This window comes from Typha angustifolia, chromosome 3 (assembly GCF_048772165.1).
Source record: "Typha angustifolia cultivar Huaian chromosome 3, ASM4877216v1, whole genome shotgun sequence".
In the NCBI taxonomy this organism is placed as follows: Eukaryota; Viridiplantae; Streptophyta; class Magnoliopsida; order Poales; family Typhaceae; genus Typha; species Typha angustifolia.
In genome coordinates, this window is record NC_133241.1 from 7,829,540 (window position 1) to 7,841,010 (window position 11,471).

Below are 11,471 nucleotides of genomic sequence, written 5' to 3' on the forward strand. Positions count from 1 at the left end.
TTTAATTAACGTTTGGGAGAAGTAAATAAGTATTTTCGAGAATCCCATTAAACCAAAAAAAATCCAATTTAATTAACTTGATACATCAATCATACAGTAACAACATTACAAACAATAACTAACAGTATACATATATATATATATATATATATATATATATATATACATATCACGAATTAAGTAGGAGCATTCCTCCCACCTTTCCTACTAACAAGCTCACACAACCTACAAGGCAACGTGTCAAGGCTCGCCAGCCTCACCCTCCCGTAGTTCCCCATCACCCCACACCTCCTCCATGCATGGAACTCCGCGTAGGCCACCGGGTCCTCCGCAACCTTCTTCACGTACGCCGCCAACTCCTCTAAGGACCCAAACTTAGACCCATCTATGATCGAGTTCGGCGGGACGAAGTCGGCCACGTCCGGCGCGCCGAAGTAGATGGGCACCGAGCCGGCTTCCAAGGCGTAGAAGAGCTTCTCGGTGACGTAGCTCTGGGTTTTGGTGTTCTCGATGGCGAGGACGAACTTGTAGTGGGACATGGCGCAGTGGAGGTGGTCCCACCAGTGGGGGATGGGGTTCTCCGGCATCGCGCAGTCGGGGTAGAATAATAGGGCGGCGTCGGAACCGCCGACGTTGTTCAGGCACCGGCCGAAGGAGTGGTGGGGGAGGAGGGAGAGGAAGGATTTGGCCAGGAAGTCGCGGTGGGGAACGCACCGCGAAGAAGACCAATACACGAGTGTGTCCTGAGGTTATCAGTAAATAAGTTTTTCTTTTATTTTTACATTTCGCACCCTGCAATATCTGTTTATTTCAGTCATATCCTTTTAATAAGTTTCTTTTTACATAATTGCAACCGAAAACTTTTAAACTATCATAATTATTACTAAAATTCTTCTAACACTCTCAGAATTACTATTACAAATAAATGATCATTAATGTTCATAGATACATGCAAAATACTAACATATATTCTTTTATTGAAGTTGAGAGCATAAAATATTTATCACTGGTTTTTATGTAAACATAATAAATAAGATCCTCTTTAAAAAATTATATAAAGGCAAATTATATTATATTAATTTAAGTTCAGTTTTAATAATAAATAATTAGATTTAACTGATGTAATGATGTTTTTAAAAGATTTCAGTAACTTATGTGGCAATTATAATATGATTTAAAAAAATTCAACAGCAATTATGTAAAAATCATTTGATTTTATACATTAAATTAAGAAACTAAATACTCCATGAGATATGGTTTAAAAAATAAAAAGGTATAACGTGGGGTTTTTCTTTGCAAATTTTCTCATGAAATTAGAACTTACATTTCTCTTGTGAGGCGATACATGGTAACTGCGAGTGATTCGAAATGTTTTTCCGGCATAAGTAGCTTGGATATCATCATTTGCATGATAACCAATAAAGATATCCTCGTAGCCTGATGGTCTCCTGGTAGCTTCAAGATCCATAAACGCACGAAGAGGCTCGCCTTGACTTCTCTGGAAAGAATTAATTAATTAATTAATTAATTAATTAATTATACGCACAAAGAAAAAATTTAAACAGTTGAAACTAGAAGAAGATCTATAAGTTAATTTATTACGATATGCTTTTGTCTTTATTACCATTAACATCTCATTATTATTCTAACTTTTATCATTCGATCCAGCGAGTAGTCTATAAATTGTTCAAAGAGAAAGTTGATAGGATTTATATGAAAAAGAAGAAAAGTTTAGGATCCAAGTGAAATTATCTCGAAATATAGGATCGCGCGAATAAGAGGGAATAAGTTTCTTTATTACCGTCTTTGGAGGAGGAATAGTCTCGGATAACCATACATCCGCCTTATCCACGAGAGCTCGATTCCTACTCCAGAGGCAGTTCAACCCACAACTACAAGAGTATAGCCCATCCAAGATATCCGGGACCCATGTCACCCACGTCACCGCCACGCTGACGTGGCCCAGGACCAGCTTATCGCATTCAACGGCGCCGCCCTGCACGGCGGAGGCGTTGACCTTCCACCCTTTGAACTTCTCCCTAAACTTGGCGCAGCCCACCTCGGCGTCCCACCTGTCAAAGGCGGGCAGCAAGTCAGCGAAGGGGTCGCTGGGCCTCGACCCGATGGAGTCGACGGCGGTGGCGATAATGGCGTCGGCGGTGGGGGTGCGGAAAGTAGGAGGAGAGGAATAGGTGGCGAGGAGATATAGGAGGGGGAGGAGGAAGAGGAGGGGGAGGAGGAGGTAACTGAAGAGATAGGAGAAGCGCTTGGTGAGGGAGGAGAGCTTCTGAGAGAGAGACGTTAACATGGTTTTTGGAATTTGGATGGGTTGATTGAATTAGAGGGAGAGAAGAACTTGGTTTTATACTTTTGTTTTGCTTATAGCTCGAGATAATATTATTGGAGGGAATCAGTTGCATGAAAGAGACAATCTTATTATTATTATTATTATTATATATATATACATTTCACCACTTGAATTGTCAACATAATGTTTTATTTTTGTTGAGTTTTGAAAAATATTTGCAAAATAGAACCTCTAAACTTGTGTTAGTTTGACAACCACCGATTAAGATTGCGTCCCCAAGTGTATGAAAAAGACATTAAAAGTCAGATATATTATTTTTAAACTTTGAATCTGTGATAGTTTGTCAAAATCTCAACAAAAAAAAAAGAAAAAAGAAAAAGAAAGAGTCATACTGCGGCACTGAAATGTTTTAAGAATGTAATTAAGACAAATTATCATCGATTACTTATCGATTGAGAAGTTTGAAAATGTCATTTGAATTATAAGTATCCAACATTACGACAGGGTCAATCTTTGAGAACAATATAGTCAAATAACTGCTACCGTAGAATTTATTTATGTAGAACTAAGACAGTATTAGTCATTGAAAATTTTTAAAAGACAACTGGTGAAAAAGACACTCGGGGTTGATTTCTCCCCGTTTCTCACAGAAAGAAGTGCTAAGGTTAATAGTTGCATCAACTGTTCTTGATATTTTCAGCATTCAGTATAAATTGCCTCTGGGCTTCTATAGATTGCATTATAAATTTCGATGAACAACAATAGATTTGGTTTATATGAAAAAGAAGATGATGACAACAACAACAACAAAATTTTCGGTGTAACTCTATGATATAACAGAACACTGAGGAGATGAATACAACAGATACAGGTCTCTCCAATTAATAATGGAAGCTGTGAACTAGAACGACAATCTCACAATGTCCTCGCATTTCTACCTCCTTTTCTACTAATCAATTCACACAACCTACAAGGCACTGTGTCAAGGCTAGCCGCACGAGTCTTCAAATAGTTACCCAGTACGCCGCATCTCCTCCAAGCATGGTATTCTGCATATGCTATAGGGTCATCTGCAAGTGTTTTCACGTACGAAGATAATTCCTCCATAGAACTGAACTTAGAACCATCAATAATGGAATTAGGAGGGACAAAATCCCACACATTGGGTGCACCAAAGTAGATTGGCACTGCACCAGCCTCCAATGCGTAGAATAGTTTCTCGGTCACATAGCTCTCTGTCTTGGTATTCTCAATTGCAAGGACAAACTTGTAGTGCGACATGGAACAATGTAGGTGGTCCCACCAATGTGGAGTTGTGTTGTCATTGTTGGAGCAATCTGGGTAGAGGGACAATGCCTTATCAAGACCACCGACATTATTCAAGCATTTCCCAAAAGAATGGTGGGGAACGAGGGATAGGAAGCTTTTTGCGAGCTGGTCTCGATGGGGAAGGCACCTTGAAGAAGACCAATAAACAAGGATATCCTGATGTACAAGATTGGCAATATAAGTTGTTGGAAAAATCAAAAATTGAAAACAGCATCTAGCCATGTTTTCTGCAAAATATTGTTTGTTCTACTTGATGCTATACACTTAAGAGGGTAACCTAATCCATCAATTAATGTTCATACAGATAATGCAATTCTATGCACCTTAATGAACTACTTCTACCATGATACATCAAGTTACATTTGCTTAAGATAAGTTTTGATTGGAGGACACTGTAACATCCTTGGAGTGAAACCTCAACCAAATATTTAATAATATGCTGATACAAAATACGATCTTTCATGAAAAAGCCACTTGTAAATAGGTCAAAAAAAAAGGTCAAACAATATTATTCATTGATGAAGTTAGACTCAGAGTCACCCCAAACTAACTCAATAAAAAACTGGAGATCAGTTGTGGTATCTTCAGACTTTCATTGTGAATTTGAAACTTACATTTCTCTTCTGTGATGATATGTGGTAATTCCGGCTAATGTGGTACGACTTTCCAGCATATGTTGCTTGAACGTCATCTTTAGCATGATACCCGATAAAGATGTCCTCCCTGCCTGATGGTTTCCTACTAGCCTCAAGATCCAGATACACACGAAGAGGATCGCCTTTATGTCTCTGGCAAAAGAAGTTGCATGTATAAACCAGAATCACACAACAAAGACAGAACAGTCATGTTAAGGCATACCTCAAACCTGCACACTCTCGAATACTCAAACATTATCTATTCAGACTTCACAGAAGCAGAAGTAATGAAATTGAAATGTAATAGTTTAACATAGTATGTGGTAATGAGAAAGTCATTATTTGTCCTTTTTTGTAAGGGAAGCATCAAATGTAAACAACAATAACAAAGAGGGTTGCTCATAAGTAAATATACAGGAGGACATATGGTATAATGCAAACAATAAATGAAGGTCAAGCACTACATTGAACAGGTATATCGTAGATTGGCGAACATGCTTGAGGATAATAAATACTAATTCGAAGTGTGAGTTCCTTTTGTAGTCAAACTTTTACATTTCTGGAGAAGCTTTAGTAGGCAAAGCTACGTAGAACTCAGTTTGGTTTGTGAAGTGGTTAGTTTTTTTCTCTGCTTGGTCCATTTCTTGGGAGATAGGAGGATTAATGTCCGGCTGCTGAATTGGTCTTTGAGAATTTACAGCCCTTTATGAGCTTCCTTGCCTACTATCTTCAACCTAATTCAGCCTAAAGACATTCTAATTTCTAAGTCCTCTAGATCTACCACTTCCAGTGACCGAATTTCTCAGAGAGGCGTGTGCCTTGTACAGATTATATTTCAAAAGTAACTGCAGATTTTCTTCAATTCCTCTCTTCTTTTAAATTGCAATATCAATTATTTAGAGGAAAATTGAAGAATTACTACTACCTAAGCTATCTACAGGTACAGTTGACATGATCTCAAAATTCCTACAGCAGAACCTAACATTCCAAAACTCCTCCCGCACGCTCCTCAATCCACACAAAATGGCATAAAAAAGATTGCCCCTTTTCACTGGATCCATCATAAAGCTGGTATCGGTACCAAATCAACGTAATAAAATGGACCAAAAATCTACCTTCATTGGAGGCATGACATTCTCGAACAAGAGCGCATCAGGCCGATCAACAACAACTGCGGATTTGGTCCAAAGACAACTCATCCCGCACCGGCACGAGTACAACCCGTCCAAGCTATCCGGGATCCAAGTCCACCCCTTCACAACGACGCTGACGTGGCGGAGCTGGAGGGCGGCGCAATCACCGGCATCGGGGTCCTGGATCGCCAACGCGTCCGCCGTCCACCCCTTGTACTTGTCTTCGAACCTGGAGCAGCCCACCTCGGAGTCCCAGCGAGAGAAGGCGGCGAGGACATCGGTGAAGGAATCGTTGGGCCTCGAGCCGATGGAATCGACTGCGGTGGCGGTGGCGGTGATGGTGGGGGTCGGGGTGGGGAGAGGAGAGGTTAGAGAAGGGAATTCGAGGGAGCCGGAGAGGAGGAGGACGAGGAGGAGAGCGGAGACGAGCATGGGGGCGAGGTAATTGATGCGCTTTAACGGAAGCATAGAGAGAGAGAGAGAGAGAGAGAGAGAGAGAGAGAGAGAGAGAGAGAGAGAGAAGGGATTCCGCCGCCGTCCAGAGATGAGACGGAGAAATTGTACAGTACAGTTAATTCTATCTTTCTTCCGGGGTTATTTTAAAAAAGAACTCTTTTACTTCTTTTTTTACTGGATGTTTGCATATCACCACCTCTCTATCTGCTTAATTATGGAAACTAATTAACTATCTTTTGCTTATAACAAATTAACTTCTCCTTCATAATCTCATTCCGAGATATTTTCTAGGTGAGCAGATCTAGACATCTAGCGTAGGATCCGGCAGTGCGGAGCGGGTTCTGCTATTGATGCAATATCCAATATCCAATGTCCAATACTAGTAACGAGGAGTGTGGGGTAACCGGAGCTGCGAGTAATCGGGGAGCAAGTACGCGCTGAGAACCGCGAGGCGGGTCGGGTTCAAATGTTGTTGCTCACGAGAATATCCAATATCCAACATTGGCCTGTATTCCGATATGGGTCTCTGTTCTGGAACAGGATCCGCTTAGGTTCAGACTCGAATAATTTTGTGCCCGGATACGAAGAGCCCGACAAGAATTTTATTTTATTTTTTCTTTTTTGAGATAATTATAATTATAAAATTTTAAATTATTATTCATTTTCATATAAACCTCTTATTATATTCTAAAATGTCTCTTCTATTATTAATTTATTATTTTTTAACATCTTTGAAAAAAACGAGAGATTAAACAGTTGAGAAAATCAAATATTATAATAAATAAATAAGAGAGATATAGAAAAACATCCAATATTTTAAGGAATGCAGGTGTAATTAACTACTTATTTTTCGTTAAAAATTAAATATAGTATAATATGGTAATTGGAAAAGTACAGAGTCAAATGAAAAATAATAATAAATAGCGATGTGTCACTTTGACCTTGATCGCTGAGTTCTAGTAATAAAGAATTATTATATATGTGTACAAAATCCAACGCCATATACCAAAATCTACTGATTCCAAGATATTATATTAAAAACACTACAAGTATATTCCTCTCATTGTGGAGGAGCTGAGTTTCTATTCTTCTACTGCTTCAATGCCACTACCAATGTCTCTTCGCCTCCCTCTATATCCTATATTCCCCCACCCCAAATTGCTCGCTCTCCGGCCTCGAAGATCAAATTTTGGTAGAACCCAGAAGATCCTGACCGTCAGATCTATCGCCGGAACCCCCAGTGAGACCTCTTCGGAGAAGCCCAGATGGGAAACCGCGCTCGCTACAGCGGCGAGCCTTTACCCTCTCTATGTGACCGTCGGTGGGGCGGTGGCTTGCGTAAAGCCGTCGGCTTTCGCTTGGTTTGTGGAGCGAGGACCGGCTTCTTATAGCTGCTCCCTTGGTTTTATAATGCTCGCCATGGGTCTCACGTTGGAGCTGAGAGATTTGTTCGGTATTCTACGCGATAGGCCTTTCTCTGTAAGTTATGAGGAATGCTCGAAGAAATTAGGAATTTTATGTGAAATTTTTACATGCATTGATGATATCTTTATTGGTTGAATTGGGTGGTGGGTATGGAAAAGAACGAAGAAGCAAAAGATGAATGAATGGAAAGAGTACGCTCTTTTTCAGGAAACATTTAGTCTTTCTCAATTTAAAGTAAACTACTTATCTGAAACGTCCATGATTTGTCCTCCAATGTCAATTTTCTTGGTGGTTATTGATAAAAGCAAGAAGAAAAAGGAGATAATAGTAAAATTATGCCTTTCTTTCTTCTTCTTTTTTCTATGAATGGTTCGCCCTTTCATGGGCATTTTAGAGTATGGAAGAAAATTGAGTGATTGAATAGACTGACAGAGGTGTCAACAATTCATAATTGAGCCAATTATATTGTGAAATTCTACCTATGCTTTTCATTGGAGAAACGATGCATTATAAGCTCTCCGCTAGCTTCAATTGCTTCTAGTTGCAATTCTTCAGGCATTCAAATACTCAATGTTATTTGTTTCTGGGCTTAGTTATTTAATGATTATTTCCTTGTGCAACATGGCAGATATTGTTTGGATGTGCAGCTCAGTACACAATAATGCCAGTTTTTGGAGCCCTAATTAGCAGAGCACTGGGGCTTCCGCCATCTCTTTCGGTTGGCCTAGTTCTTCTGTCATGCTGTCCTGGGGGAACTGCATCCAATGTGGTAATTAAGCTGTTCACTTGTATTCTCTATCATTCTTCCTTGGTTGCTCCCTTGGCATTAGAAATGGAACATTCTTGATTTGGTCCTGTCTGGCTATTCACGTAACCGTACCTTTAGGTTCTCACCATTTTATTGTCTATGGAAGAAACATATAATGATTCATTGCCATAGATACTACATCACCGTACTATATCATTCAGTTAAAAGCAAATGAACAAACACAAATGGGGAAAAAATATAGATGTAGTGCTTGCTATACCTCCTGGTAAATTTTTTTGATCAGTTTTTGACTCCTCCATCCATTTATCTGTTCTTTTAAAAGTAGCATTTCAGGTGACTTTAATTGCTCAAGGAGATGTGCCATTGTCAATCGTGATGACCGTATGCACCACCCTTTCTGCAGTGCTTCTCACCCCACTGTTAACCAAAATTCTCGCTGGAGCTTATGTTCCTGTGGACGCCTTGAAGCTTTCTCTAAGTACCCTACAGGTAAAATTGGCCTCCCTTGAGCCAAATTTACCTTCTTTCTTTTGTTAATTTTAACTTATTTTTTGTGTAGGTGGTTGTTGCTCCAATTTTGTTAGGTTCTTACTTGCAAAGTACAATCCCATCCATGGTAAAAGTAGTCACACCCTTTGCTCCCCTTCTTGCTGTATTATCTTCCTCACTTCTTGCGAGCAGGTATGAGTTGAGCATAATGTGTTGTGTGTTCTCTTCATTAGATATGACATCTTATGTGCCTTGTTTCTATGTGGCAGTGTCTTCTCGGAAAATTTTGTGCGTCTAAAAGCGTCACTTGCAAACTCATCTTATGTTTCTGACCTAGGTCCAATTTTCGGTAGTCAAGGCGCAATATCTGGAGATATAGGGACTGTAATACTATCAGTTCTCTTGCTACATTTAGCGGGCTTCTTTGTGGGGTATGATTTAGCTTCTCAACTTTAGAATATTTACCACCTATTCGAATCTCTATCCAAGTAATGTTAGGGATTCTGAAATGAACATTATTGTGAAAGTTGTCTTTCCTCTAATACTGAAAATGTTTTCTCAACAGATATCTATCCGCAGTTATATGTGGTTTTGGAGAAAGACAGAGACGTGCAATTTCAATTGAGGTATTATACACAAACTTCTCCTTATATTGATTCAGATTCACTTCTTACAAACTGTTGCATGAACCACGTAACAGAAGCAACTGAGCCAGTATATTGGGATATTTCCATCCTTTTCCTCTTCTTTTTTCTTCACATGCAAATTAATGAATGAAGGACTATTTCAACTGTGTAATCTCTAGTAAAAAATTAAAAAGCATTCTTTGTCTCAAAGGCATCACTAGATATCTTTCATTTTTTCATTTAGCACGCAAAATGAATACTGCAATCTATGATTAAGATTTGGTACCGGCACAATAACTTTATGCTAAAAAATGCATGAAAACAATAAACTTGTGCAAATATTCATGCAGGTCGGCATGCAAAACTCTTCCCTCGGGGTTGTATTGGCAACTGCACATTTTTCATCCCCCTTGGTTGCCTTACCTCCTGCACTCTCTGCTGTCCTTATGAATATCATGGGTAGCACATTGGGTTTCATATGGAGATATCTCGATCCATCCACAGTCAAGAATGAAAGTGAGCCCAATGATTGAATTATCAAGTTGTGTATGTATGCACGATAATTTTCTGTCTTATTAGATGTACCGAATTTTGGTTAGGTTCCTCATTCATAAGATCTCTTTCACCTGACTTGCTGATTGGTTTCATTCAGAAATTAAGTATTATTTACTCTCTGTCATGAAGTGCTATGCATGTCCCCCTTATTTTATATTTGGAATTTGACTTTGACAATAATTGTATTCCTCTCTGAACATTCATAAGCTAAAATGTCTATGAGCTGTAAACTGAATGGCACTCAGTTTTCTCCTATCGATTATTTGCCGTTTGTATTAGAAAATGTCCTCGAACGAACAATTATGTTGAAAGGAGACTGAATCAGTCTTCTGCGGTTCTAGAATTACTTTCTGAGAGTTTAAATTTATTATAGAAACTCTATGCTCTGTTATTGTATAGAAAGCCCTTACAGTTTGCAATTTTTTTAGAACTGCTTACTGTGTCAATCCAAACACTTATTAATCTCTGTGGATCTATTTACTAGTTTAGTGAGATTTGACTCTAATGAAAGATTTTGAAGTGTATTTATATCATTCTACATTCTTTAAAGTATATTATAATTCATTGACCATTTCAGTTGAAATTTCTTTCTCTCTCTTTTTTTTAAAAAAAATTGGCTACAGGGTTTCAGTAAACAAAACAAAGTGCTGCTCAGCTGGCTTTTTGTCTCTGTTCTTCTTTTCAATATCCCCTTGTCATGTGATGATGTGCTGAGACCTGAGAGTCAATCTGAAAGCAAATTTGATGGACAAAATCAAAAGCCTCACACTTATTTTCCTATCAAAAACTACAGTTAATTCTTAATTTTGAAAACCTCATCTTTTGTATTTGTTCATGAGTAATATATTAATTAGTTTTTTTTTTCAGTTCTTTGTAAACCTAGGCAAATAGGAAGGAAAAATCATTTTAATAAAAATTCAGAACAAATTGAGAATACTTGGACAGGTTATTTTTATTGCATGAACAAGTAATTTCTTTTCATTTTTCTTTCTTTCCAAGAAAGATAAGCTCTTTACAACTATACCATGTTTAAGTTTTTTTTCCCCCATCATAAACATGGTATATGACTCTAATTTTGTCCAAATATGACATTTATGTGGACAAAGCAAGTAGGAAGCAAGTACATCATACCATTCTTTATTCATCCTATTCCTAATGGCTTCCATCATCTACAGAAGAACCCCTAGCTCTTTCCCAGCTCCACTCTGTTTATATTTGAACTATTGTCTCCTTGTTTGGAATCTGATCAAGTAGAATAGGGCCAAAACTAGATATTTTAATAGAAGAAAAGATCATGCCAGCCATGCCAAGCTATTCCTTGTGCAATAAAAAAAAAAAGGAACAAGAAGGAATTGAGCAGAATAATTAAGTAAATAAACCACTATGCAAGCCAATGGATTTAAGCCCTAACCTAGTATTTTGGTATTATTTATCATCTCATACCATGTGGATCTTTTCTTTGTTTTTTTTTGTAAATATCATGTGGATCTTCGAATCCAATGAAACGGAATTAGAATAGATCCAACAAAATTTAGGGTTGGGATTCATGTGGGGTCGATTCGAGCCAACTATAAGATGCATGTCAAAGTATCAATCACAGGGGTATCCGATGATTTTGATTATACTTCGTTCAATTTCTACAGTATCATATTTCTCTTTTAGCATAATCAGTCATTATGATTAAGACATTAGTGTACATCCAGTTGATACCAGGACCAACCTATACAAAAACTTCTCTCCAAAATT

The 11,471-nt window shown here is 38.3% G+C and overlaps 3 protein-coding genes across 3 annotated transcripts; 1 reads left to right on the forward strand and 2 right to left on the reverse strand.

The window, feature by feature from the left end:
* Nucleotides 1-154: 154 nt before the first annotated feature.
* LOC140758213 (alpha-(1,4)-fucosyltransferase-like) lies at nucleotides 155-2,315 on the reverse strand. The gene is made up of 3 exons (XM_073094301.1): nucleotides 1,802-2,315; nucleotides 1,325-1,498; nucleotides 155-743 (listed from the first exon to the last, which is right to left on the reverse strand). Exons 1-3 carry the CDS (start codon nucleotides 2,306-2,308, stop codon nucleotides 177-179), a joined length of 1,248 nt encoding a protein of 415 aa, XP_072950402.1. The 5' UTR covers nucleotides 2,309-2,315; the 3' UTR covers nucleotides 155-176.
* Nucleotides 2,316-3,011: 696 nt separating this feature from the next.
* On the reverse strand, nucleotides 3,012-5,932 carry LOC140758421 (alpha-(1,4)-fucosyltransferase-like). The gene is made up of 3 exons (XM_073094579.1): nucleotides 5,388-5,932; nucleotides 4,252-4,425; nucleotides 3,012-3,793 (listed from the first exon to the last, which is right to left on the reverse strand). Exons 1-3 carry the CDS (start codon nucleotides 5,871-5,873, stop codon nucleotides 3,224-3,226), a joined length of 1,230 nt encoding a protein of 409 aa, XP_072950680.1. The 5' UTR covers nucleotides 5,874-5,932; the 3' UTR covers nucleotides 3,012-3,223.
* Nucleotides 5,933-6,914: 982 nt separating this feature from the next.
* LOC140780245 (sodium/pyruvate cotransporter BASS2, chloroplastic-like) lies at nucleotides 6,915-9,980 on the forward strand. The gene is made up of 7 exons (XM_073125662.1): nucleotides 6,915-7,340; nucleotides 7,915-8,055; nucleotides 8,389-8,544; nucleotides 8,615-8,736; nucleotides 8,814-8,975; nucleotides 9,110-9,170; nucleotides 9,521-9,980. The coding sequence occupies exons 1-7, from the start codon at nucleotides 6,963-6,965 to the stop codon at nucleotides 9,701-9,703; spliced, it is 1,203 nt and encodes a 400-aa protein (XP_072981763.1). The 5' UTR covers nucleotides 6,915-6,962; the 3' UTR covers nucleotides 9,704-9,980.
* Nucleotides 9,981-11,471: the final 1,491 nt, after the last annotated feature.

Excerpts from the sequence above, each read along its gene's own strand:
- LOC140758213 (XM_073094301.1), bottom strand. The coding sequence starts at position 2,308 with ATGTTAACGTCTCTCTCTCAGAAGCTCTCCTCCCTCACCAAGCGCTTC. Across the intron at positions 1,499-1,801 it reads CTATTCCTCCTCCAAAGACG|AGAAGTCAAGGCGAGCCTCT; the intron begins GTAATAAAGAAA and ends AATTCTTTCCAG. Across the intron at positions 744-1,324 it reads TATCGCCTCACAAGAGAAAT|GACACACTCGTGTATTGGTC; the intron begins GTAAGTTCTAAT and ends TGATAACCTCAG.
- LOC140758421 (XM_073094579.1), bottom strand. The coding sequence starts at position 5,873 with ATGCTTCCGTTAAAGCGCATCAATTACCTCGCCCCCATGCTCGTCTCC. Across the intron at positions 4,426-5,387 it reads ATGTCATGCCTCCAATGAAG|AGACATAAAGGCGATCCTCT; the intron begins GTAGATTTTTGG and ends TTCTTTTGCCAG. Across the intron at positions 3,794-4,251 it reads TATCATCACAGAAGAGAAAT|GATATCCTTGTTTATTGGTC; the intron begins GTAAGTTTCAAA and ends CTTGTACATCAG.
- LOC140780245 (XM_073125662.1), top strand. The coding sequence starts at position 6,963 with ATGCCACTACCAATGTCTCTTCGCCTCCCTCTATATCCTATATTCCCC. Across the intron at positions 7,341-7,914 it reads TACGCGATAGGCCTTTCTCT|ATATTGTTTGGATGTGCAGC; the intron begins GTAAGTTATGAG and ends GCAACATGGCAG. Across the intron at positions 8,737-8,813 it reads TCCTCACTTCTTGCGAGCAG|TGTCTTCTCGGAAAATTTTG; the intron begins GTATGAGTTGAG and ends TCTATGTGGCAG.